General features: G+C 47.7%; 1 protein-coding gene across 13 annotated transcripts in view; it reads left to right on the top strand.

Moving 5' to 3' along the window:
• The window catches only part of itsn1 (intersectin 1 (SH3 domain protein)), a 40157-nt gene that overhangs the window by 2622 nt on the left and 10375 nt on the right, over window positions 1–27160 (top strand). For 4 of the 13 annotated variants that reach the window (XM_081701534.1, XM_035534894.2, XM_081701536.1 and 1 more), the window contains exons 2-30: window positions 5601–5661; window positions 7070–7165; window positions 8717–8780; window positions 9056–9216; window positions 9306–9515; window positions 9720–9807; window positions 9901–10010; window positions 10394–10457; window positions 10612–10749; window positions 10897–11009; window positions 11298–11560; window positions 12398–12547; window positions 13893–14033; window positions 14505–14592; window positions 14944–15083; window positions 16008–16094; window positions 18134–18246; window positions 18378–18592; window positions 19011–19132; window positions 19431–19445; window positions 19925–20232; window positions 20909–21080; window positions 21258–21463; window positions 21705–21787; window positions 22037–22227; window positions 22823–22868; window positions 23061–23182; window positions 23605–23728; window positions 25715–25906. In XM_081701534.1, the coding sequence (XP_081557660.1) occupies window positions 5634–5661; window positions 7070–7165; window positions 8717–8780; window positions 9056–9216; window positions 9306–9515; window positions 9720–9807; window positions 9901–10010; window positions 10394–10457; window positions 10612–10749; window positions 10897–11009; window positions 11298–11560; window positions 12398–12547; window positions 13893–14033; window positions 14505–14592; window positions 14944–15083; window positions 16008–16094; window positions 18134–18246; window positions 18378–18592; window positions 19011–19132; window positions 19431–19445; window positions 19925–20232; window positions 20909–21080; window positions 21258–21463; window positions 21705–21787; window positions 22037–22227; window positions 22823–22868; window positions 23061–23182; window positions 23605–23728; window positions 25715–25906 (3850 nt within the window). In that variant the 5' untranslated portion in view covers window positions 5601–5633. The remainder of the gene's footprint in view (window positions 1–5600; window positions 5662–7069; window positions 7166–8716; window positions 8781–9055; window positions 9217–9305; window positions 9516–9719; window positions 9808–9900; window positions 10011–10393; window positions 10458–10611; window positions 10750–10896; window positions 11010–11297; window positions 11561–12397; window positions 12548–13892; window positions 14034–14504; window positions 14593–14943; window positions 15084–16007; window positions 16095–18133; window positions 18247–18377; window positions 18593–19010; window positions 19133–19430; window positions 19446–19924; window positions 20233–20908; window positions 21081–21257; window positions 21464–21704; window positions 21788–22036; window positions 22228–22822; window positions 22869–23060; window positions 23183–23604; window positions 23729–25714; window positions 25907–27160) is intronic. The other 9 variants (XM_035534901.2, XM_035534896.2, XM_035534897.2 and 6 more) reach the window with 9 other exon arrangements.

The raw sequence follows: 27160 nt of genomic DNA, 5'->3' as shown, positions 1-27160 counted from the left end.
GTGAGGGGAGTTGACAGAGCAGGTCTCAGATCAGTCAGGGGTCCTGCATTGCTTTTGGAGGGCTTATGAGCGTAAGATGATATGGTGCCTGTGAATGGCAAGTTGTATTGATCCTGTGCTACCTCTTCAGGACTTTCCTGATCAGGGGGGAGGTTATTTCACCAAACTGGAGTGCTCGCAGCCTTATAACTTGAGCCAGGGATATCCGAATCTGGCCCTTGACCCCGAACCCTGGCTTTCATAAACACTGGTATTTTACAGAGCGGTTAATGTGACTGACTGGCCAGTTTGTCTTCTCATCCGACTCCTCAGTGAAGGGAGGCTGGTAAATGTGGAGTACCTAGAACACAAAAGCTGTGATTTAAACTCTCCTAACTTGAGCCTTGAGTCCAGGCGCTTTGATTTGTGGGGGGGGGGGGGGTGTAAGACTCGTTCCCATTGGATGGTCCTCCCAGTCTGAAGTATTCCTCAATGGGCCATTGAGTAGCTGAACATCTGCCGAATGTGGTGGTGACTCAGAGTTCAGGCCCTTGGTCAAGTGTTTGTGTGTGTGTGTGTGTCAGTTACTGTGTTGGTTGGCTGTTAAAGTGAGCTGTTGTGTATGACTTCATGGTACTTATCATATACCCCGGTTTTAGTAATTCATGTGGGTATGTGGGGGGGTGCGCATGCCCAGCAGCTGGTGTCCCTGGTATCCCATTAGCAGTGCTCCAGTGTTAAATGACTCTGTGGTACAGCACGCTTGCTGTGGTGCAGATTATGAATGTGTTTCATGGTGTCAGTGCTGAAGGTGACGGCTGAGACAACTTCTCAGCCAATCTCTTCAGGTGCCTTCTCCTGCACCTCTCTGAAAGAAACACACACTGGCAGGGTAATGTTTTTGTGTGTGTGTGTGTTTGCGTGCACCTTGTTGGGTTGAGTGGTCTTTTGTGCAAGTGCATATTATGGAGGTTACAGAACTTGTAAGCATGTTAAATGTTTTTGATGACTTAAGGTGTAAAATTGTGAATGCTAAATGACAACTGGTGAGTCAGAACTTGTCATTAACCAAATCAAATGGAAATGTTTGATTACTTACTGAGAGATCTCGTACTTGCTATGTCTGTTGAGCGGTCCTTTAACTTTAATGAGTTCATTACATCGGGTTTTAGTACATTGAGGAGTACCTTGGGTTCCAGTAGTGAGTGTTCTTGTTCCTATTGCGTGTGTATGTGCTCCATTAATACCCTGTTGCACTCTCCATTGCCTCAGGGCCGGACACTTATCACCTGATTAATCCATACTTTACCTTTAGCTGTGCGTGCGTGAGCGCGCTCAGATTAATTGCTTTTTTTCCTTTTCTTCGCCCCTTCGTGTGTGTGGTTGGACACGAGGAGGAGAGTCATTAGCGCCGTGCCCGGCGGTAAACCGTGTCAGTCGGGTCAGATTTCATTGTTCTATGTGAATATTTGACTGTCTGCTCCTTTTCTTTTTACCATACAGACCGTTTAGCGATCAGGAATACTAACGGCACGAGGTTCAATACAGCTGCATGTAAAGTAGGATTTGAATTGTGGCCTGTTTTGAATTACTGACACACGAAGTCGTGCTCCCGACTGCAAGGCTCTTGTAGCCTTTTAATTATTATTATTTTTTAACTTTAAACATTAAAAACAACGAGTAAACAAATGAAATGTTTTAAAATCCGTTCACAGCATCGCTCGCTATCGATGGCCGCCTTGCTGTGGCCGTTAAAGCGGTTGGCCGCGTTCGAATTCGTGCGCGCGGAGTTTGTTGGCGCGTGCAGCCTTGCTGGGGTTGTCCTTCAAAAGTTTGAAATGCCGCCGTACTTCTGAGACGTGCTTACCGTTAGCCTGGTTTACCGGCCGCTCCGCCTCACATTGCAGCTTCTCTCATCAGTTAACCTTCAGCGCACGTCAAGTGGATTTTTATTTAATTTTTTTAGCAAGCATGCCAGCTTGAATATAAACATGTATTACTAGAATCTATATTTTAGATAGATGTGTAGATAGATGGACTTGTTTGTGATTCCACATTGAAATGTTACCCCAGTGCATTTTTTGGTAAGTACTGTCTGTTTTATCCTGTTATTGTAGCTAATGCAGACTGACTAAAAAAAAAAAACTGTTACACTCAGTCGACTGGCGGGTGTTGGACAGACTAGCGCTAGAAGTCGTCCTGGAGTGTGCGTGGTGACTCAAGGGAGGTAGATGTGGCTGGAGCAGATGTCTGGCTGTGTGCGCTTCTGCTGGCTGATGGTCTTTCACAGTTACTGCTGTAGTCCATTATCGAGCTCCTAATGTAACTGGGTGGGGGGTGGCATAGTGCTGCTGCCTTTTTGTCTGCACCCAGCTCTCTGCGGGGCTGCCAGCGGAAAAGACGAAGGGCCTGGACGAGCGCAAGGTCGTGGTCTTCACGCCTGCGTCGTCCTGATGGTCCGCTGTGGGTCGTTGGCCTTAAACGGAGGATGCCGTCTCGGCTTCCCCGACGATCGAGCACGTCCCGCGTTTGAAGCTTTGCTGCCTTCGCTGAAGCAGCGGACAAGGAAGGAACAAAAAGGGTGTCTTTCCTTTAACCCTGACCCCCCCCCCCCCCCAGTCAGAGTATTGCAGCGTAATCACCACTAACCCCCTGCAGTTCCTTACTGGCTGAGCTTTCATGCACGAAAACCTCTTCTGATTGCACTTGTAGGCTAGGAATCATTGCGCACACTGGCTTAACCAAGCTGCCATGAAGGCTTCGAGGCCCTCATGCATATACACAAGGCGACCTCCTGCTGTCTCTAGTAGGGCTGCACAATATATATGGTCTGTGAATCCTTATCACGATACGCTACTTGACGATACTGATTTCGTGCAATGGCATAAAAAATCTATTAACTGAGTTCAGAAACTCTGCTCAAGCCGTGGGCCACCTCGTTGGATTCATGGCATGCCACCATCAAATGGTTCTGTTGTCTGTACATGCATGTTGGCATACAGCAAGGCTTAATTCCGTTTTGTTAGAATGTTATGGGCAGAGCTAGCTTGTTCTTCTAGTTTGATAACCTGTTGGTTAACCGAGTTGTGGGCATAGTATTGTGCTGGTAGGAGTGGATGGAGTACCTTGTAACTGGTCCCATACCAAGGCCTGAGTCACCGAGTTTAAAAACTATACCGTCGGGAGGCAGCAGCATGTTCAGCAGTGACTGTGGACATTATCAGAAAAAGCAAAGAGTAGCTAGTGACAAGTAGCTAGTATAGCTGTCTTCTAAAGGCTAACATTCCCAAACATAGAGGGAACTCTCCTATTGTTGACTGGACACCTATTCCAAAAAGTCCTTTCAGAAGAAGGAAGTGGTGGGAGGAGCTCTCTGAGGGCCACCACCTGGGTTTGGTGCAGCATGGACAGCCAGAAGGTGGGAGAGTGGTGAAACTGAGACGCACATTTGATCTGCCGCTTAGGCTGTCGTTTGTTGCCGACCTGTCTTTTTTTTTCTCTCTTTTTTTTTTGGCCCTGGGGGGGGTTATTTATAGCCGTGCAAGTACTGTGTGAAACTCATCTGTTTATCAGAAATTGCAGTAATGGTTTTTCCATTCACTGTGACTTGCATATCCACATAGCGTTGGCATGTTTTTGTTTTGTTTTTCCGTTTAATTCCCAGGAAACCCCCCCCCCCTGCATGAATATTCATGACTATGCAGATAGGGCTTGGAGACATTTTGCATTCTGAGTCCTAGTATGTGACTTGCCTTGGACATTGGCAGCGGAGCGGGTGTATGATGTCGTCATCTCCAGACACACACACCCCCCCCTCTACGGGGCCCGTCGCCGCCCCCTCACAAGCAGCCTCGTGTCAAGGGAGGAGAAACGCACCACACCACTGTGTACAAGGCTTTCCCTTTAACCTCTGATCAGACACCAGTTTAAAAGATTCCCCTTGTAATGAAAGGCATTAAGATTAGGGCATGCAGGAGCTGATCCCAGATCAGTAGAAAAGAGCAACCTTAGAGCTGGTAGCTGCAACCATGAGAGGTGAGGGTTCCGCACACGTATTGTTTTTGGGCCACGGTGCTGCTGGCGAGCTAGGCCAGAGAGCTGTTCCCCTCTCCTGGGCCTTCGGTGAGTATTGTCCCCACCAAAGCCTCATTAGAATCTGAAAAGTGCCCGGGGGGGGAGTGGGTCATCTGCTGAACAACTGAACTTGCACTCACCCGCCCACACTCGGGCCCCGACGCAGTGATTGTGTCACTGGCGATGGAGTGCTTGACCGTGTGGGTGCGTGGGAGGGAGAAGGTGTGTGTGTGTGTGTGTGTGTGTGTGTGTGTGTGTGTGTGTGTGTGTGTGTGTGTGTGTGTGTGTGTGTGTGTGTGTGTGTGTGTGTCTTGACTCTTCTAAGCCCCCTTTTTAATCTATGGAACAGAACGCTTTCAGTGTGCATAGCTCACAGCCTCAGTCTTGAAACCTCCATCTTGAGAATCAAACCCCCACCACCACACACACACACACACACCGGGATTTGCCTTTATTAACACCTCCCTAACGTAGCCGTCCAGTTTTGTCTTGTGGTTTTGTTTTTGGAATGTGTTTAACATGTCCGTGCTGCTCATATGTCGCTCAGGCTGATCTGTAGCCGCAGCTGCAGAGCCACTGTGGTTTGGTTGGAGAGGGCTCCAGGCCCCTGGCCCTGACCTTTACTCTCAGAAGACTCAGGACGGAAGCCCGTAAGGGCGCGGCAGCATGTTGGGCAACGTTGAAAGATTGAGAAACGGTGAAGGAGTTGCGCGTGTTGTGCAGTAGCGCACTATGCCACAACCACAACCCCATCCCCTCTGGAGTTTAACCCCATGGGTACTGGCAGTGGTGAGCCAAATGATGGCTCTCAAAAGTAGCATAGTCTAATATGGACATGACTGGAGAGAGTACTAGGCAGAGTGTGTGTGCCTACATTCTCCTTCAGGCTCTGCTTTGATGCGATGCTGTTGAGAGAACCCTGTATGGGAGAGAGCGGACAGGATTGGGGCTGAAGGACGGGACGGTATGGGAGGATTTAGCACTGTCTGAAATATTTTGGTGCACGTGTTTTCTGGCAGCATTTACACACCTGGGAGATAACTGGTAACAGACTGTGACTCTCCCTCCTGCTGGCTTCTCTCTCACTCTCGCTTTCTCTCGTTCTCTTACTCGGTGTCCTTGCCCCACTCTGAGATTACCCTGAACTAGAGATAAAGACTGGAGATTAAATGGATCCTCCCTGGTGGTGAATGTGGGAGAGCACCCATAGCTCTTAACACCGCACACACACAGAGCATATGGGGTCTTTACCAAGTCATACAACCCATTAGGACTAAGCTGTACAGTAAATGGCAATTACAGCCTGACACGGGATTTCTGGGATGCGTGGGGGGGGGGGGGGGGGATGTGGTGTTCTGCATGCTCCATGTATATCTCCCACCATCATTGTCCCCTTGTCCTTCCTCCCACAGGAAGAGACCGTGTATAGCCTGGAATCCCTCTTGTCCAGTCAGTGTCCTCTGAAAACACCGGCCGGGGTGCAGGTTAAGGCGGGGCATGAAGGCCTCTGAAGTGTGAATTGTTCACGTTGTATGTTTGCTTTACAGGAGTGCACCAGGGTGCAGCTGACTGACTGAACCATGGCTCAGTTTTCCATGCCCTTTGGAGGTGAGTCCTTCTTGAGAGCGTGTTAGGACTGGCTGTTGTCTACATAACGGGCATATAACTGGTGGCTGAAGGGAGGGTCTCTCAAAAGTGCCATAAATTTTTACTTTCATTTCTCAATGACTGTGCAATTAATAACATTACTACGTTAATTACCGTTAATGGAACCTTTGCAATGAAAAACCATATGTGACATTTTTGTTCTTCCATTTGTTAGCCAGTATTATTATTTAAACATATGCTCATTTAGCTTCTAAATTTTTCTAAAACATTATTTTTTAAATATTAAGTTTTGTTTTTAAATACCTATACATGAATGAAGTTGGGTAAGTGTAAATGAAGGATAATTTCACATTTTAATGTCAAAAGGTGAAACAAAACTTTATATATATATAAACGATTATACAAAATGGGGAAACGCTTTTTCGTCTGAAGGACTTGACATTTCTTAATATACATATTCATCCATTTTTCTGGGCGGGGTAATGAATATAGTTTTCTATATTTTAGTGGAGCCAGAAAACATCATAAACCAAAGCGAAACGCGGATATGATTACAACGACCAACACAAGACAGAGAGACGCTGTGCGTGCGCACAGATAGATCAGTGGGGAGAGAGAGACGGGTGCGAACAAGGGTGGTGATGCACAAGACAAAGGTGGAGACTGACAGGAAACAAACGGTGCCACACGGGAGCCATATGACATGAGCAGCTCTGAGGTGAAAGAAATGACCCGTGTGGTGGCATGGCAGGAAAAACTGTTGGCAAAGGTGTTTTAGAATGGATCTAGCTAAAAAAAAATGTAAAAAGCAATGTAAGAAATTTGTATTTATTTATAGTTGAACAATTTTGTATTCTTTTTGCGCATGCATAAAAAACAAAACATCTCTGAAACTGACTGTCGTTTCCAGTTGCATTATGTAAAATGCAGTGCTAATTTTGAGTTTGGGTTTTTGTTTTGTTTTTTGTTTTTGTTTTTGCAGTATTGCAGTGTGAGAGAGAGCATGCGTGTGTGTGTGATGGACTGAACAGATCATGTGCATCATCTCAGTCTTGTTCAGACCACACACACACACACACACACATCTGGGAAGGTTTTATTCCAGGGTGCTGGCAGGAGCTTTTTCTCCCATGCCACAGAGGGAATGAAATCTTGTAGGGATGGCTTGTGCAGAAATGTGTGAGCGCGTGTGTCTGTATCTCTGCGTGATCTCTGGAGCGGGCTGTGCTGTTCTGTAGGGATGCCTCCTGCGGCCTGCTGCAGTGATGTAGCTGCGTAAAGGCTGTCACACTGACACACATACAGAGGACAGACCACGGCAGATTCTGGGAAGCTTCTCCGGTCGTAACGTCTTTGCCGTCTGTCTAATGCGCCTCTTTCTGCTGACTGTGTGTGTGTGTGTGTCTAGGGGGGCTGGATACGTGGGTTATCTCTGTGGATGAGAGAGCCAAACATGATCAACAGTTCCACAGTCTGACCCCCACACCTGCTGGCTTCATCACAGGTTAGTAAGCGTACACACACACACAGCAATTTTTACTCTCTAAGTGCCTGGTTAGTTTGGTTTTTCGAGGAATAGCCCTCATTTAGTAACAAATTTACTTCGCCCTACACACGCAGAGGACCAAGATAAGAGTCTGTCTAAAAATAAATTGTTGCTCCCCAAGCATCAGTTCACTTCTTCAGTTTCCCCTTCTGGTAGAAAAAGTCAATTCTCCCTGTTAATCTGTTCAGGACATGCAGTTTCCTGTTCTCTGGCCTACTCTGGCCACACAGAGCCATCGTGCACTTGTCCTAGAGGAGAAGTCAGTTCTGTCTTAGGCAGACGATGATTGTGGGAAGTGTAGTTGTTTCCTTCTCTTCCTCTCAAAGTGTAAGTGCATCAGTCCCACGTTGCCACTGTGAGACGGTCAGGTGTGCATCTACATATACAAGCATTGCGCTCCCCACTGGGTATAATTCATAAATGTGTAAAAATGATTTTTAGAAATTGGAGGGTATATGCAAGCGAGTGGGGTGAACATGGGACAACGTGGCAGGGTTGTTAAGGTGATCGCACGTGCGTACGCGCATTCTTTGACCTGCTGTCCATCTGTTTTCTGAAAGCATGAAAACACAGGGTAGAGACAGCCAAGATCTACCTCCACACTCTCATTCTTAAACATGCACGCACAGATACTACGCACACTTCTCTCGTGTATTGTTCGCATGAGAGTGGCTGCCAGCATTTCTCGCACGTCTTTTGCAGTTTGCCCACCTTGCCTCTGACTCGTCTCGTCTCATTGCTGTGAAGAACTTGGTTTTGCTGCAGGTTTTCTGCCAGTTCCCTTGGCTCAGATGGCTCACTTCTCTGTAGACTCTTTATGTTGAAATTGAAACATGAAAATAGAACTGAAATTACTTGCACTGGAACTTCATGCATTTGTGTTTTAACCTTCAGAGACAAACCAGTTTAGATGAGCTGGATCTGTTCAGATCTCTTTAATGTTCCAAAGCTCAGTTCATCCTGACCACAGACTATTCTTCATCTTTTGAAACGGGTGCGGTTTTTGAAAATTCCAGAACTGGGTTTTTTGGGTTGTTGTTTTTTTTGTTTTTTTTTTGGTGCATCTCATAAAAACCGAGTTTTGGAAGTGCATGCCAAAGCCTCATCTCCTGCTCGAAAAAAGAGCAGGACCACAAATGACTCCATAGCTCGGGTCACGTGAAGCAGGCCCACTCCCCTGTCTGTGCCGCGGTGGGCAGAGACCCTGGGCCAAAGTCCGGCTGTGACGCCACGCGCCTCTTTTAAAGGCGAATAGACTGGGGTCGTGTGACTTCCTGCACACGGTGAATCATAATTGCACTTAAAAGCTCTCATGATGCCACACTCGGACACGCCTCACTTTTAAGTTTTTGACTTTCGTGATGCAGTGTGATGCAAATTACGCTCGTTTGTTCTATCTTGTTCTAAACTGTTGTGCTGTGTTTCGTGTTGGTGTGTTTGGGCAGTGACTGGGGCTTTCTGTATTGACTTCTGAAACGGTGTAACCTTCCTAATCGCCTCTCTTGACAGGTGACCAGGCCAAGAACTTCTTCCTGCAGTCAGGCCTCCCACCCCCTGTTCTGGCACAGATATGGTATGATCCCCTGTAATCCGCCCGGATATTCAAGACTTGATTTCACTTTTGTACGCAGCTGTAGTTGCCAGTGGGTCATTGGAATATACCAGTGTTGGTTTTTGTTTGTTTGTTTGTTTGTTTGTTTGTTTGTTTGTTTGTTTTAAATGCCTAAAACTGGTCGTAGAATAAGAGCCTCATGTCAGAGAATGTTCTGGTAGGGCGTGCTGGGCACACTTTTGTAGTCTGTTTTAGCCTGAGCCTGAGCTCGACTTTGCCCGTCTGTCCCGCGGCAGGGCTCTGGCCGACCTCAACAATGACGGGAAGATGGACGTGCACGAGTTCTCCATCGCCATGAAGCTGATCAAGCTGCGTCTGCAGGGCCACCCGCTGCCCCCCACGCTGCCGCCCTCCATGAAGCAGCCGCCCCTCTCCCTGCCTCCCCCCACGGCCTTTGGTGAGCGACCCCGCCCGCTGCGTTGCCGTGGTGTCGCAGTGATGACGCAGAATGCTGCCAGCTGATGCCTGCCTGTCTGCTCTCCGCAGGTGTGCCAGGCGTGGGGACCGTGACGGGCCTGCCGGCAGTACCGCCCATGCCCCATCCCCCGCTCCCCACCGGTGTGCCGGTGGTGGGCATGTCGCCCCCGCTGGTGTCCACGGTGACCCCTCCCATGCCCCCCATGGCCAATGGAGCTCCTTCAATGATGCAGACCGTGCCGGGCTTCTCACACCCAGGTGAGAGCCTTGCACTGGAAGGCAGGTTTCTCAGAAGTATCTAGACAGTGAAGTATTTTCTTAAATTCTAATGCAACGTCTCTCATGTACTCTACTTTAACAAAGTACTGCTATTCCTTTTTGTGTGTGTGTGTGTGTGTGTGTGTGTGTGTGTGTGTGTGTGTGTGTGTGTGTGTGTGTGTGTGTGTGTGTGTGTCTCTCTCTCCATGTCTCGTTCCCTCACAGCCCCACTTTCAGCCACAGCACACAAAAGCTCTTCTTTCAATCGCTCCAGTGCCAAGCTGTCCAAGGGCCAGTCTTTTGAGACACCTAGGTGAGCTTCCATTTAACACACGAGACCATGCGCACGCCCTCACGCCCTCACTCTCTACTCCCTTCTCTCTCTCCCCCCCCCCCCCCCCTCCAGTGCCCCTGCTGTTCCTGTGCCCCTCGACTGGGCCGTGCCCCAGTCCTCACGGCTGAAGTATCGTCAGCTCTTCAACAGCCATGACAAAATGATGAGCGGCCATCTCACAGGTACCCGACACGCCTCAGCCGCCGGGCTCTGGTGGTCTTGCTGAGTCATCCTTTGGTGTCAAATGATGTGCAGTATGGCAAGGGTCTCGCAAGCTAGTGTTTTAAATGCTTCGGTGCAGAGTCACGGTGGAGCAAGGTTTTCATGCTTCAGTTTAACCCAGTTTTGTGCTGTGGTAATTACTTTCCAGAAGGGAGACTGGCACTCTTGATTTGGCTGTGCAGTCAACTGAACGGAAGAGTTTCTTGCGTGTGTGTGTGTGTGTGTGTGTGTGTGTGTGTGTGTGTGTGAGAGACACTACACTCAGTAAAGTGAAGTGGATTCTGAGAGACTGGTGTCAGTATCTCTCTCTCTCTCTCTCTCTCTCTCTCCCTCTCCCCATCAGGGCCCCAAGCTCGAACCATCCTCATGCAGTCCAGTCTTCCACAGACACAGCTGGCCACTATTTGGTGAGGCGAACACTATGCATCCCTTTGGCTTCCTGTGTCCTTTAAGGACACCACTGCTGCCCTACTTTTGGTTATAGTACCACCGGCCTGCACGTGTGACCCGTGCGCCTGACCGTTGATGCGTTTTGTTTTTTTTTTGTCGTGGTTACTGTAGGAACCTGTCGGACATAGACCAGGACGGGAAGCTGACGGCCGAGGAGTTCATTCTGGCCATGCACCTGATCGACATGGCCATGTCGGGCCTGCCCCTCCCACCGCTTCTCCCCCCCGACCTCCTCCCTCCAACCTTCAGGTCAGGAAACCTCCCCAGTTTGTGTTGATCTAACGAGATCCGTAAGTCTGTAACTAGACAGTTCATTCTTGAGAGTTGCTGTTAATGTGGTTATGGTGCCTTTGTTGGACTGTGTGTGTGTGTGTGTGTGTGTGTGTGTGTGTGTAGGAGGGTGCGTTCTGGCAGTGGCGTCTCAGTGAGCAGCGTGCACTCCACGGATCAGCGAGCGCAGGAGGAGTTGGCAGAGGAAGAGGAGAAGGAGCTGGAGAAAAAGCTTCCAGGTCAGGGGTCACAGGATCGATATCGTGCGTGCCTATCCCTCCTCCCGCCCCATACAGTTACGAGGGCGTGTTGTCTTTCTGACGGCTCTCGTGATGGTCAGGGTCAATGCGGGGTTAGGATGGAGCTTCATTTTGGGGTTAAGGGTTATTCCAGGGTTTGGTCACGGCCGAGCTTTAGCCAAAGATTCAGGCTCGTGAGTTCCAGCTTCGCACAACTGGAAAGCGAAACCGGACCCCCCCCCCCCCCCAATCATTCCCTCTGACCCCTCCCCTCCCCCTCAACCACAGTCACCTTTGAGGACAAGAAGCGGGAGAACTTCGAGCGGGGCAACCTGGAGCTGGAGAAGCGACGGCAGGCGCTGCTGGAGCAGCAGCGGAAGGAGCAGGAGCGTCTGGCGGCGCTGGAGCGCGAGGAGCAGGAGCGGCGGGAGCGCGAGCGCCAGGAGCAGGAGCGCCGCCGCCAGCAGGAGCTGGAGCGGCAGCTGGACAAGCAGCGCGAGCTGGAGAGGCAGCGCGAGGAGGAGCGCCGCAAGGAGATCGAGAGGAGAGAGGTGGGCTGGGCAGGAGAGTAGAGCAGGGCGTGTGAGAGGTTGGGGGAGGTACGATACAATGATGGATATTTTTATCGCGATTCTGTTTTTCAGTGTTGTATCGATACTTGTCAACGTTTATTCATCTTTCACTGATTTATTGGTGTATTTATAGTCGTCGGTATTTGGTGAATGTGGACGAAGTCTGTGGCTGACAGTAGCCACCAAAAGGCCAGTGTGACTGTTAGTTCTATAGCTTTTATGGAAGCCATTGCTGTGTGTCAGGGATCAGGAGAGGAAAGGAGGGGGTGGGTGTGTGTGTGTGTCGGGGATCAGGAGAGGAAAGGAGGGTGTGTGTGTGTGTCGGGGATCAGGAGAGGAAAGGAGGGTGCGTGCGTGTGTGTGTGTGTGTGTGTCGGGGATCGGGAGAGGAAAGGAGGGTGTGTGTGTGTGTCGGGGATCAGGAGAGGAAAGGAGGGTGCGTGCGTGTGTGTGTGTGTGTGTGTGTGTGTTGGGGATCGGGAGAGGAAAGGAGGGTGTGTGTGTGTGTCGGGGATCGGGAGAGGAAAGGAGGGTGTGTGTGTGTGTCGGGGATCGGGAGAGGAAAGGACTTATGCTTGTGTTGTTGGAGCATGGTTTGTCTTGGAGGGAGGGAGGGACAGACAGACACACTGAAGTGTCTGTTTTAAAAAGCAATATTGTTCATTCTGGAGGCTTTTGTTTTTTGGATGGGTCTACTGAACAAAAGTAGGGGTATGTGTGGGCATATTGTCTAAGGCTAGGTGTGTGTGTGTGTGTGTGTGTGTGTGTGTGTGTGTGTGTGTGTGTGTGTGTGTGTGTGTGTGTGTGTGTGTGTAGGCTGCTAAGCGAGAGCTGGAGAGACAGCGACAGTTGGAGTGGGAGAGGAACCGCAGGCAAGAGCTGCTGACACAGAGAAATCGAGAGCAAGAGAACATAGTCCTGCTCAAAGCACGCAAGAAAACACTCGAATTTGAACTGGAGGCTCTGGTAATCTCTCTCTCTCTCTCTTCCCCCTTGCACACCTGTAACACTGCAACTACTTTAATAAAACAAAAAAACAAAACATTTTTAGATGCAAAGCACCTCATTTACCTGGATACTCTCTCACGCAATGTTTAGCAGACATTCTCCACAAGGGGGCGCTCCTAGCACTGCTCTGCTCATTTACATGTACGTCAACACTGTTTGACTGTTTGTGTTAGTAGCACACGCGTTTGTAGTCGCAAATCAATATTGACTTCGTTATAATCAACTAGGACGTAATTGGACCCTGTGTACGGTCACAAAGGTAGGGGACGTTTGAATGTGCGGCTGCAGTCCCAGAATCAACTGTTTACTTATCTAAAGTGGAACCGTTCCCTCCAGCGCACTTATGTAACGATTGCCTGTTCACCCAACTACATGTGTAGGATTTGATGGTCCTGAATTCACTGTGTTTTTGTGTTAGGTTTTACACACACACACACAGTGAGTAACAGCAGTTTGGTACAAATCCACAAGAGTTCTGTGTACTTCGAGCTAATCTGTGTTAAACATCTCGACCTCAAAGAGCATGTGATCTCTAAGACTTTATAGGTTACTAAAAACATCTAAATTCATCTTTTAACTTGGAGTGTTGCGTGAGTAAGAATTTGTTTTTAAAAATGGCAAAATATATCTTGGATATTACTGAAGACAGATCTGCTGAGGTTATAAGGAATATAACTGAAGAAGGGAGCCAGTTTTTCCCACATTACTTGCCCCAGCTGCGTTGTGGAAATGGCGGTTCCATCAGAGCGGTGTTTCACATCGGTTCTTGTTAAATATGGAACATAATCTCTGGAGGACTTTCATTCACACACAGAATATGAACCAACAAATCTGCACTCGCCATGCTAGCTGCAGCATGTGCTGAGGACCAGGGTGGGTGCTCCGTTCATTTTGCGTTCCCCTTAACAAATCAAGACTTTGTCGATGCTTCGTTCATGCAGCTCAGTGTTTTGGGGTCATATAGGGTCAAGTTAGTCAGGTGTATTTTCCAGGTTAGCTGTATTTTCCAGGTTAGCTTGTTGTAGTTTGGCTAGCTGTGTGTCAGAGTTACGTTGGCTTGTTTCAGTCAGCGTTAGTTAACATATAAAATGAGCCCTTACAAAACCGTAAAATGACTTGCGTGTACCGAACGCGCTACAACCAGTACACGTCCTCTCTCTAAAGGCTTGGATGTATCACACAACCAAGAAAAATCGACTTGCTGATGAATTCCGCTCAGTTAGCCTGTACTCTTGAACCCTTCTGAGCGCAGAATCCCTCCCCCCCTTCCACCTCTCCCTCTCTTCCCATCTGTCCCTTCCAGAACGATAAGAAGTCTCAGCTGGAGGGGAAACTGCAGGACATCCGCTGCCGACTTGCCACACAGAGGCAGGACATTGAGAGCACCAACAAGGCCCGCGAGCTGCGCATCGCGGAGATCACCGCGCTGCAGCAGCAGCTGCAGGTACGGGCCCCGCCCTCTCACCGCCCCCCGTGGTAGCCCCGCCCTATTGTCCGCCCGGGACCAGCCCGCCAGGACCCACAGCTCCTTGTCCCCCTGCCAAGATTTTATCGCTTAATTAACTGATTCATTTAGCTGCTTTGGGTTTTGGCTTTGTCTTCCCTGTTTGTAATACGCACTTTTTAAATTTTTTTACGTTTCCTTCATGTGTGTGTTTGTTTTTCCACTTATGCTGCCAGCCCGAGGCCTCTGGCTCTCACTCTTATTGATTTCTGTCTCTCTGCGTGCTGTTCGTGTTTCTCCTCAAGCTTTTGTTCATTCACATGCACACTCATCTTTTCTCTTTCTTCTTTCTTCATTTTTTTTTCCCTTGCTCCCTCCTTGCTGTCCTCCATATTTTCTCTCTCTCTCTCTCTCTCTCTCTCTCTCTCTCTCTCTCTCTCTCTCTCTCTCTCTTTGTCCCCACCCCTGCAGGAGTCTCAGCAGTGGTTGGGCAGGCTGATTCCTGACAAGCAGTGTCTGAGTGACCAGCTGAAACAGGTCCAGCAGGACAGCCTGCACAGTAAGACCCTCCTCTCTTTCTGCCAGTGTGTCTGGGACCCCACACACACAGAGCCCACTCAATTTTTCCCAGCACAGATCGTGAGTGGGTTTGTGTGTGCGTGCATGCGAAAGAGAGAAATGTGTACCAGTAAATAAAAATATATAACATAAATGAAACGGCATAAAGCTTTTCTCAGATTTTCTCTGGCTTGTGGGAAGGTTTTATATATATATATATATATATAATTTTTTTTTTTTTTTTTTGGGCACATTGTGCTTGTGAAGCAATTTTTGGGGGCGGGGGCTTCAGACAAGCCTCAAAACGCGGAACAGAACAGTTTCGATGGTGTGTGTCTGTGTGTGTGTGTAGGGGACACTCTCTCCAGCCTGCAGAGAGCCGTGGAGATGAAGGAAGCCACGAGACAACAGTTGCGGGAGCAGCTAGATGCCGTGGAGAAGGAGACGCGCTCTAAACTGTTGGAGATAGATGCCTTCAACACACAGCTGAAGGTGCGCACATGCCTACAGCATTTACACTACAGACAGTATGGAAACAAGTGGTGGTTCCCTGGACAGTTACAAAACTGAAATGTCCATAGCGGCCTTCCATGTCCCAGAGCTACATGGGCGGGACACGCCAGCACGCTGTGCTGTAGAAAATCGTTCTCACCGTCATTTGGGATGTTGAACCTGAGTGTTCAGCAAGTCCCAGCAGTCCAAAAGGACTTTTAAAGAAACATTTAAAGGCTTGAAACACTATACCAGTACCTTACTTTCTGAAACTACCGTAAAGGATATGTCCAAGGCCTGTCGGTAAAACCGAAGTATAGTTTGTATGTAAACAAATAAATTAGTTGAAAACCGTTCCCCCCGCCCCTTTTTTTTTTTTTTTTTTTTTTTTTTTTAATAATTTTTTTTAATTTATTTTAATAAAGATCTCCGTTACCTCTTGACAAAGAAACATCTTAATGTTTTGTTTTGTTTTTTAATCAAGTGAGCGTTGCTTCCAAACTTTGGACCTGTAGTCAGTGTCTGTCTCTGTGCGTGTGTATGTGAGGGAGGCAGAAGAATGAGTAATGAGTAGTACATCAGCTTGAGACATGGTCTGTATGCTGTTCTCGGACTCGAGACATTCTTCGCTAGCTGGTTAAAACTATTAGCCGCCTCAGAAAAGCATTTGACTCACAAGTATGTTTATCCTCTAGCCAGAGTAAAGGCTTTTGGTAAAAGAAAAGCGCTGAACTCTCAAATTCCTCTCACTGTGTTTGACTGTTGCCCCCTTTTTTTTGCCTCTTGGTGTTTTGTTGTTGCCTTGATCTTCATCTTCAATTGCTTTGCCACCTCATGCCTCCCCCCTTCCCCATGTCGGTATGGCTTGGCTTGTCTCCTTTACCCGACGCCCTCTCCCCCCATTCTCCTGCTGTGGTGGTACAGTCCTTGGAACTGTTCTATCAGGCCCATACTGCCCGGATAGAGAGCCTTCGGCTGGAACTACTTCTTGAGGAGCAGAGGGGGCGACAGGTAGACAACCTGACCTGCTTCTACACCCCCCCCCCCCCCCCCACCAACCCTCCCCATACTCACCGCACCTTTCTGTGTGGCTGCCCTCTATTGGAGGGGTTGCAGTAGTGCTGTAGTGGCTGTGTTTTCTTTGGCCCTCTTACTAAGCTGATATTTCTAGTTAAAACGAGTGTTGTTTAAAAGCCTGCGACATTTTTATAACCAAGAAAGCGAAAGTTATGCTTTGCCACATGCAAACCTCTCTACTACCACCCTCAACACCACTCAGATGTCCAGCAGTGGGCCCCCAAGTTATGATGTCAACTGATTTTACAGTGCAATGATGTCACCTTGTGCCCTTTTGACCCTTGACCTTTTGGCTGGCTGTGTGTGTCTTGTGTGGACGAGGTGCTGCTGGATTTCTGGCAGGCGTCTGGGCCTGTTTGAAGCGAGTAGACCTCGAACAAAACGAACAAAAAAAAACCCCAAACAAAACCCCCAACCTTTTTGATCAAGTCTCTCCCACGCACTGCTCCGCCTTCCTGTGTGCTTGCACCCCACCCCTGACCTCCGACCCCCGCCCTTTTAGCTCCTGTACGAGGCCCGTTCACAGCGAGCGCTGTGAACTCATGCTGTGCCGTTCGTCGTTGATGGACGCGGTGCTTGTCTGGGACCTGTTTTAATACAAGCTTTGCTTTTCATTGCCGTTTTCCTCAAGGGTTCTCAAACGGGTAGCCAGTTTCAAGGGATCTGGTGTGTGTTTGCCATGCCGCCTTCACTGAGAAACTTTTCTACCCGAAGGGAGTGCTTAGGGAATGACAAATTTAAATACCTCTAAACTGCTTTCAGGGTTGGGAATCTCGTGTTACATAACTGATTCAGGGTGTGTGTGTGTGTATGTGTGTGTGAACATCCTCTGGCTGTGTGTGTGCACGTTGCTTCTGCCCAGTTTTGTGGTAAGGGGCTATGCGGAGGAAGGACTACTTATCCTCCAAGCCAGAAGATGGCGCCAAACTGAACGGAGACCTTAAGTCATTGCGTCAACGTTTGCAGCAGCCTTCTGCATGAACCTGGTTGTCATTTGAGTTTGATTCTTTTCTTTCCTGGTCTTCCCCCCACCCCCAGATTACACTGATGCTCCTGGTTGTTAGGAACCAGTTCTACTTTGATCCAGTGTGATCTATTTAGATCTAGTACCAATTTGACCCAGTGTGATCTACTTATCTATTGCTAATTTGATCTTGGGTGATGAGGCCTTTCCACTCAAATAATGGCATTAATAATAGCTAACCAATTTTCTCAGGCTTTCCACACAATGGGTAAATGGGTCAGATTAGATTAGTAATTAGAATAGCCATAACTGTATCTCTCCGTGTTTGGTGCTGAATTCTTTTAGTGCTGCGTTTGTGCATGTTTGGCCTATGTGAGGAGATGGTTGAAACGGGCACTGATATGAAACAGCCCGTCGCCGACGCTGTTTCGGGAAAATTGGCAGAACAGCGAGCCTCCCTACCCTTTGACAACCTGACATTTTAACCGAAGCAGTTCACAGCTCCTATTGGCGAGATGAAGCACGCGCTCCCTTCAGCATTGCTGTAGTAACCTCTTTCACGTCTCTGACCTCCGTGGCCCTTGTGAAGTTACCCGGAAGGCGCTGTGGCCTGCCCGTGACAAATGCCGTCACCTTCCTGTTTGCACCGCGCCTTGTGCGAGTGACTCTCGCAACAGCAATAAAGAACACGCGCTTGATTGGCACGGTGCCAACACATGCTGGCGTGCTGCAGCACTCTGGTTTGTGTCTCCAAGCTTGGAGCCTTGGCCTTCAAACTTTATTAATAATTAGTTTATATTCAGGGGGAGAGGCCAAGAGATTTGGAAAGAACCCTAGTGCAAGACTAGAAGCAATTATAAATTTTAAGTGAGTGAATAATCATAACATTTGAGATGGCACTTGCGGGGCGCAGTTGCAGACGGCTTGTGCACGCGTGTCCGGTTTTAGTGTCCCCCCCCCCGCCTTCCGCCTCACCTGTCCTCCTCCTTTGTCCCATCATGCATTGCAGGAGCTCAGGGAGATCCACAACAAGCAGCAGCGTCAAAAGCAGAAGGAGCTGGAGGGCAACCTCATCATCCAGCCGCCGCTGGCCTCCAAGCCTACCGATTTGCAGGAGTCCAGGTGTGTGTGTGTGTGTGTGTGTGTGTGTGTGTGAGAGAGAGAGAGAGAGGACCCTGGCAGGGTAGTGTAACCTGCAAGGTCGTACCTTCTTAAAAGCTGCCAACCCCATGCTACCATGCTTTCCCCCGCAGGCTGCCGGGGGCCGACGATGGCGTGTCGCCCGCCTGGCGGGACTCGGCACTAGGGAAGGCGCCCACGCTGCCGGCCGTGCAGCCGTGGGCGAGCCGCGCTGCCGAGGAAGAGAACCAGGGCCCCAGGAGCGACGCACAGGACAAACTGGCCAAGCTGTTTGCGCAGCAGCCGGAGGCGGGAAAGCAGCCGGGCCCATCGCCCTGGCCCACGGGAGGTGAGGGGTGTGGGCAGGGTGGGGTGCCCAGAGCAGTTTGAGAAGGATGGCTCGGAGAATAAGTTAAAAGACTGGGTGAATACATGTATGGGAAGAATGGGTGGTTTAATACATGGGCAGTTAAAATGAATGAAAAGGCCAGGATTGACAGATCACTCCGTTAATAGAGTGATGGATGGATGAAATGTGGGATGAATTGAATGATAAATGAGGGGTGAAAATGGGTGTCGGAGAGAGTCTTGAAGTAGCTCTGATGCACTGCATGACCAGATCAGCTTTTGCTCAATAAATCACCCTGTCGCAAATGCAGAGGGCAACGGCGACACTCGACTTAAACCGGATCTTCTAACCGTGTTGTTCCAGTTAATTTGCTCTGACCACCGGACCGACAAGCCGCCTCTCTGTACTTGTGTTCCAGATAAAGTGTCCGTGTCTAGCCTGGGCCAGGAGAAGGTGAAGGTGGTGTACTACAGAGCACTTTACCCTTTTGAGGCTCGCAGCCACGATGAGATCAGCATCCAGCCTGGAGACATAGTCATGGTGAGCACCGAACGCCAGTGAACCAGTAAGGCGTGCTGTGGGAGGAGTCGGCAGCGTCCGATGCAACACTTAACACAAGTTTTGTTTTAAAAATTCTCTTTGCCCGCCTTTCTGTTTGAGTAAGAAGGAGCAGGGGCATGCAGACATGCGCCTGTGAGTGCATGCATGTGTTGGCGCGTGTGTACACGCATGTGAGCGCTGTTCGTTTGCATGCTTTTGACACTTGTGTGCGCCCAACTGTGTATGTTGTTATTAACCTTTGACCCCTCTCTCCTATCTGTGCTCCCTCTTCATGAAGGTGAAAGGGGAGTGGGTAAGTGCAGGTCGACACCTCCCCTTCTCCCTCTCCACCAATCTACACCTTTTATTTACACTCTACCACACCTCCCAACAGAGCAACCCAAACCTTAAGTTCAAACCTTAGTTGTAAAAAATATTAGTAGATTGTTTTGTCATTTCTGATTCTGACAAAATAATCAGGATTGTGTATCAGGTTTGCGTGTGGTAACGTGTGCCGGGGTTCTTGCGCCACCAGTACACAACGCAGCCCTCTGTAGAACCTGAAATGTCTACTTGTGCTGAATGGAAGCTTCCTTTAACGCTAACCCTGTATGTAATGCTCTTGTGTGTGTGACAAATTATGGTTGGGCAAGCGTATCCCTCTTTTGATATATAGTGTACCTCAGGAAGCGTGTCTGCAAGCATACCTTTGATTAAATTGTTGAAATCACTTCTTCTTCTTCTTCTTCTTCTTCTTATTATTTAACCCACCCCCACCCCCACCCCCTGCAGGTGGACGAGTCTCAGACGGGCGAGCCCGGTTGGTTAGGCGGAGAGATAAAAGGAAAGACCGGTTGGTTTCCAGCGAACTATGCAGAGAAGATTCCGGAATCTGAAGTCCCTCTCAACCTGAGAGCCAGTGCCGCCTTAAGTACCTCCAAACTGTCCAGCCGAGTTGCGCCCGCGACCACATCCTCCGTTCTGCAGCCAGTCACCACCGAGACAGTGTCGGTAGCTCCGCCCCCGACAGCTCCAACTGCCCCAGGTCCTACCGCCCCCTCGTCCTCTGCTTCTAGTAACTGGGCGGATTTCAGTGCTACGTAAGTTTGTACTTGGTGTTCCAAAAAAGAAAATAACAAGGCACAATGTAATTTAAAGAGGTTTTAAAGGAAGCTGTGGCTCAGTCAATCAGTAAAGCAGCTAGAGCTTGCTAATTGTGGCCATGGTCAGCGTTCTGAGTCTGGAGGCCTGGCAGAGGTGGTTTGTGGTCATTGTAGTTCTGTTGATTCAGGCATGGGACTAATGGTATAGGAAATAGTATTTAATAGCATATGCATTTTTTTTGTATTGAAAAAAATTAAATACTTGGTACATAATGCTTTGGTTAGGACTACAAATTCCATAGTGCACCATTTTCACCTCATATGGGAAGCTGGCTAACCAGTAAATTTTAAAAAGATTAGCTTAGGTAACATTAATTTAAAATATCATAGAACATGATAATTGTTAATTATCAAGGTCTGATGTGATTTGCTCAACACACAGAATGTCTCCCGATTGGTTGGCTATGGGACAGTTGCTATAGGGTATTGAAGTAGCCTTAGAATTCTATGACGCCGACTGTAGCAAAAAGCATTTTTTTAGCAGAGAAGTTGACACATTGGTAATTATTGGTACTTTAAGTTGCCTAGCGACACTTTAGACTGTAATGGAGCACAGCGGTGATGGCGGAGTAGTTTAAACTGTTTTTTCCCCCCTGCACATGTTCTCCCTCAGATGGCCGACCAACTCAACTGTGGAAAAACAGGACTCTGACGGCTGGGAGGCGTGGCCAAGCCAGCCGACACAACCCTCCTTGTCTGTGCCCAGTGGGGGGCAGGGCCGACAACGCTCCGCCTTCACCCCCGCCACTCTCTCTGGCTCCTCCCCTTCCCCTGTGCTTGGGCAGGTGGGATATTGCATATTCGGGACTTGCCTGTTTTAATTTGGCTACTGGTGCTTCGGTTTTGTTTTAATAGTTTCACAAAGAAATGGTTATGCTGGTGCATTTAGGTGTTGTTTTTATTTTTCTGTATTTTTCTCTCCCACACCTAACTGCCCCACCCTTCCTCTGTCTGTCCCTCAGGGGGAGAAGGTGGAGGGGCTTCAGGCGCAGGCTCTGTACCCATGGCGGGCAAAGAAGGACAACCACCTGAACTTCAACAAGAGCGACGTGATCACAGTGCTGGAGCAGCAGGACATGTGGTGGTTCGGCGAGGTACAGGGCCAGAGAGGCTGGTTCCCAAAGTCCTACGTTAAGCTGATCTCTGGCCCTGTGCGCAAGTCCATGAGGTGGGGCTGCCTAGGCTGTGCGTGTGTGTCTGTGTGTGTGCGTGCGTGTGCCTTCATAGGAAACATGTTTGGAAAATACTTTTTTTGTGTGTCTCAGTAGATTTGACTATAACTAACTAATTTAGCCTGAGTTACAAGCAGAAGGAGCACTGAATTCAGCGGGGAGGAAGATGTCACCCTCTGTATACATTTGTGTTAATTGTAAGTGCTCTCACTAGGGAAATTATGGGTTTGGTTTCAGTATTGAGTCTGGATCCTCTGACAGCCCACCCAGTATGAAGAGACCCAGCCCTTCCCCCAACAAACCCATGGACCTTGGTGAAGGTATCATTACACACACACACACACACACACACACACACATGCACAGGGAATACCTAATCAAGTCACGCACTCCCATAGCAGGCCTGCACTTCTCACTCATTCAGGTCATTATCCAGCTCTTAGTGCAGATGAAACACTGAACTGCAATCTGCTGCAATATCCAAGTTTTACAACTCAGAGAGGGCAAACGTTGACTTGAGGAGGGTTTAATCGTAACGGTGAGCTCCGATTTTGTGTGTGTTTGTGCAGCGGTCTGTCTGCATGTTCCCTCAGAGTACTTGGCGATGTATACATACGAGAGTAGCGAGCAGGGCGACCTGACCTTCCAGCAGGGAGAGGTCATCGCCGTGCTGAGGAAAGAAGGTGACTGGTGGACGGGCACGGTGGGCGGCAGGACAGGCGTCTTCCCCTCCAACTACGTCAAGCCCAAGGACTCAGAGGTGACATGCTGCACTGAAAGGCCAATGTCAAACCTTTGGTCAGTCAGGAAAGGCAGCCATGTGTGTGTGGCCCATTGTAATAACACACACTCACTGCCATTTTCTTCTTTTCTGCCTCCTTTTGTTAGTTTTATTTCTGACTCACTTTGAAACTTGAAAAATAAAAGGTAAAGTTTGTCACGTACATAGTCATACATGGTATAACTCGCAGTGAAATGGTTTTGTGAGTGCTCTGTCTGAGCTGAGGAAAGATACAGGGATATACAAAAAAGAATATTGTGTATATATGTTCAAATTGTGTGTGTATACACACACACACACACACACAATGGTTGTGTGTGTGTGTGTGTACACAATGTACAATTCCAGTTTTACAATTCAGTTATTTATTTAGGCAGTTTAAAATGTTCTTAATAAGGGGTAGCTCTAACAGTGTGCGAATGTCTTGGAAAAACTGAAATGGGTCTAGAGCCTGAAAGTATCCAAATCTAGCAGTTCCTGTTAGTCCTTCCACAGAGATATCATTTGTGAGGCCAGTAATGGCGGAGGGTTCGCATCCGCTCGGCTCAAGCCTCTCTCTCTCGTTCTCTCTCAGGGCCTGGGCCCTGCGGGTAAGACTGGCAGCCTGGGGAAGAAGCCAGGTGAGTGGTGGCCAGGGGAAGGGGGTGTGCCGTGTTCCTTTTCTGAGCTCCTGTTCCACAGCAGTCATGTCCAGATGTATTGCGACAGAACGCCGGAGCAAAGTTTGTTGCAAGTCTCATCCTCCTGCGCTCTTTAGCCTAATGGCACATTCCTTTTGTCCCCTCTCTCTCGTTCTCTGCTGCCTGGCTCAGAAATCGCCCAGGTGATTGCTCCCTACACGGCAACGGGGGCAGAGCAACTAACGCTGGCGCCCGGCCAGCTCATCCTCATCCGCAAGAAGAACCCTGGAGGCTGGTGGGAGGGGGAGCTGCAGGTTTTTAACCCCCCCCCACACACACACACACACACACACCACGCATTTCTAATGCATCTGACTGCTTGCACACTCCCCCTCTCGTGTACACACACTGACACTTGGTGAATGCATACATGATGTTTTACAACTGGCCCAGGCTCACTCAAATGCACATAAACACACGGTTCAGTGTCTTTCTCTCTCCCTCATTCTTGCTTTCTTTCTCTCACACACACACACACACACACACAAATTTAGTAACATCAGAACCAATCACAGCATCATAGCACCAGACATGAGTTCATGTTTCTGATGATTCACATCATTGAAGAAATCTGAATACTGTTCTTCATGTTGCTTTGTGAGAGACTTCTGTGCTAAAATTAACTTGATGCTAATTCTAATGCATCTTTGATGTGTTTTGTTTATTTTTGTCATAGGCAAGAGGGAAGAAGCGTCAGATTGGCTGGTTCCCAGCCAATTATGTGAAACTATTAAGTCCTAGTACCAGTAAGACTACGCCCACTGAGCCAACTCCACCCAAACTGCCAACACCTAATGCAGGTACAGTAGGAGACTGGTAACGTTCTGAAGCCTGCCAGTATTAGAGTTTTGCTTTGCAGGTATAAGCATGTGATTGTTCAGTAATGTTATTTTCGTAGTTCTGTTGGATAATTCGATTTTTGGAAAAGTCTGTTTAATTGTTTTTTTGTTTTTTTTTTCATCAGAACCAATAATTAAAGTTGGTTGCATTACTCAAAAGTGTCTGAAATTAACCCCACTGCACACCACAGCTAAAAAACAAAACAAAACATGAATGCACTAATCACTGCATGCCCGGGTAAATGCGTTCGGATTTGTTAACAAAAATTCATTCAGAACTTAAACTACTGGACAGTGTCGTTTCCGTTCACAACACGTACATGCAAAACACTCGGGCTCCATTCAAAACCTAAACTTACTAGGTTTCTAGTGGCGGTCCCTTTTAATGCGCCGATCATTATACCGGTTAAATGTTTGTTGACGTGGTAGTGAGTGTCCGCTTGTAATCCTTTTGACGTCCGCTTACTTTCTAGCATCAAATGAGCTGGAGATGTATTTATCTTTGTGACATTGTGTCACAGCGCTAAGGTTGCCTAGGTATGTTATTTATAGTAATTTTAGGGCTTTTCTTATTAGCAGGTCTTAACAAGCGACATGACATTAGCTAGTTATCGCTAGCTAAAAAACTTTAAAGGGCACTGATCCTAGATTAGCAATCTTTGTTTTTCAGATTTGTTATTTGTCAGGCCAACACACAATATCTCGGACACCCGAGATATTGTTAGGTTAGGAAAAACACACTAAATAAGAAGCCCATATAACCACACTGGAGCTTTCTGATTTTGGACACGTTAAGAGAAGAGGCAACTGGAAAACACGATTACGCCTGGAAGGTTGAAGGTAAATGAGGAAGATGAAAAGAATCATTTCAAAGGAAAATTATTTTTGGCTGAAACCTCACAGTAACAAATGCTGTGTTTATATATATATATATAAGTACTGCAGTTTTTAATAGAATAATTTGTCACTAAATGTCAGTGTCCTTGTATGAAGTTTTTAAAGGCTTTCACCCTGTATGACCAGTAACTAGGGATTGCATAACATAGAAACTCGCATAACCTGACTAGTCGCCTAGTCTACGGTAAGCTTTTTGCCAAGGAGCAATTTTGCTCCTAACATTTTAAAAAATACTCATACAGAAATTAACCAACATTCACCTGTTGAAGGTCACGTGTAGTTTCTATTTTTTTTTTAACATTAACATTTATAACATTTTCCCTCCCAGTAGTGAACCGCTTGTGTTAGCTACGTTTTCGTTATTGTCCTAACTGCCGAACTTTGATCTAACCTAGCTACAACTGTGACAAACATCGTTCCGAAACGGAACACCGACTAATAAAGCTGAGTAAATACATTTCTAACATTTAAATAATATTTTATTTACTAAAATCGCTTGTGTGTAATGTGCGAGAGAACTGAGCTGAGGACCGCGGTAACGTTAGCTAATTAGCTAACACGCTAGCCAGCCTACCTGTGCATGCAGAAAGCGAAAACGTTTATGTAGCGATCTTTTTAAAGTGGAAATGCACGGAGCAATACAGCTTTAAAACGGCGAGACATTTGTTACCTATGATTTATCTTAATACGGTGTAGTTTATCTTGCACTACACGGCTCAAATTATTTTACACACATTATCAACACACATTTCGCAGCACTCGCAATCATACAGCAAACTAGCGAGCCTTGACGGTTAACCTAGCCAACTGACCATTCTGTATAAATTGTAGTTTTTCCGTGTTCAGAAGATAAAGCTAATAGATTATCACATTATCTCCAGTGTTTTACACTGAGCAAATGTTAGACATGAGAGATCTGAAAAATAACTCCATAAATTTCACACCCTGTTCTCTTACAGCAGAAGTAATGTAGCTTTGTGTAATCTAAAGTCGTGTGTGTGTGTGTGTGTGTGTGTGTGTGTGTGTGTGTGTGTGTGTGTGTGTGTGTAGTGTGCCAGGTGATTGGCATGTACGACTACACGGCTCAGAACGACGATGAGCTGCCGTTTGGGAAGGGCCAGATCATCAATGTGCTAAGCAGAGAGGACCCTGACTGGTGGAAGGGTGAGCTGAACGGCTCCGTCGGCCTTTTCCCCTCCAACTACGTCAAACTGACCACAGACACGGACCCCAGCCAGCAGTGTGAGTATACAGGACAGCATTCCCCTTCTTTACATGTTCCTCTCTCTAGTTATGGTCCTACTTTCCCTCCCTCTGCCACCCCCCACTCTCTCTCCCTCTCTTTCGCTCGCTCAACACAGTCGTTCTGTTCTGCCCACTCTAAACCTGGACAAGTTTTGAATGTCAGTGGAAATGTGATGAAAAATGACTAACGCGAAAATCATCAGTAGGCTCCAGTTACTATCTCATACAGACATAAGACCCTCAGTAGCAGATTCTGTAGCTAGGGTAATACCTGAACTGTGGTGAGTGTTTTAGTGTTTAATAGGCGGAGTTGCTCAGATCCATTGATGTCTTAGTACAGGGGTGGGTCTAGGGTGTGTTCAGTGACCAGTCCTCTCCCCCGATCACACTGATGCTCCCCTCCCTCTTGTTTCATGGCATCTCCTCACCTCCATGTTCTATAGCCTGAGTACTTCTCTCTCTCCGCCTGCATGCTTGTATACTCATGTCATCGTCTTGAGACATCCCCCTGAGTTCACTGTAGACCTCTTAGCTAGTACGTTTGGCACATTGTCTGTATCTTTTTTCTTCTTTCCCCTCCTGCTTTCTTTTTTCCATTTTTAGTTTTTTACTTCGTTTTTTTGCTTATGTGCTGTGTTTTCCTCTTTCTAGGACTCTTATGTTGCCCATATCCCACTCAGCCTTGAAAGTCCTCAAAGCGACCCACTATCCCCTATACACTGCCCAGCGGAATGATGGGAGATGGGACCCCCCCACACACACATTGGTCATGTGACTGCCCCCCCAAGCTGGCTCTGAGGCCAGAAGAGACGAATACCGAATACTGCAGAAAGAGCAGTCGTTAACTTCAGTATTCACAAAACATAGACGCACGCAAAAAAATAAATACAATTGCCAAGCAGCATTCTCTACATGTAAAGAAATTAAGTAAACGAAGAATGCTTAATATAAAAATAATTAAAAAAATACATAAATTTTTTTGTTTTTGTTGAATGAATTAACAACTTTACATTGATTTATAAATGGACTATAAGTAAAAATAAATACTGGATAGTGGGTCCTTTTGTGGCTTTCTGTGATGTAATTCTGTAGCCTCACTACAATAATTCAGCACCAAACGCTTTTGAACATCTGCCGTTAAGCTCCACCCCACTTGACTAACGCCTGCCTTTTGCTTCTTCCAAGACACCCCCCCCCCCCCCAAGCCCTCATTGGACCCACAGAACCACAGAAAGACCCACTATTCACACC

This window comes from Electrophorus electricus, chromosome 18, assembly GCF_041902795.1.
Source record: "Electrophorus electricus isolate QZ-2024a chromosome 18, ASM4190279v1, whole genome shotgun sequence".
NCBI lineage: Eukaryota > Metazoa > Chordata > Actinopteri > Gymnotiformes > Gymnotidae > Electrophorus > Electrophorus electricus.
This window is presented reverse-complemented; position numbering and strand designations above follow the sequence as displayed.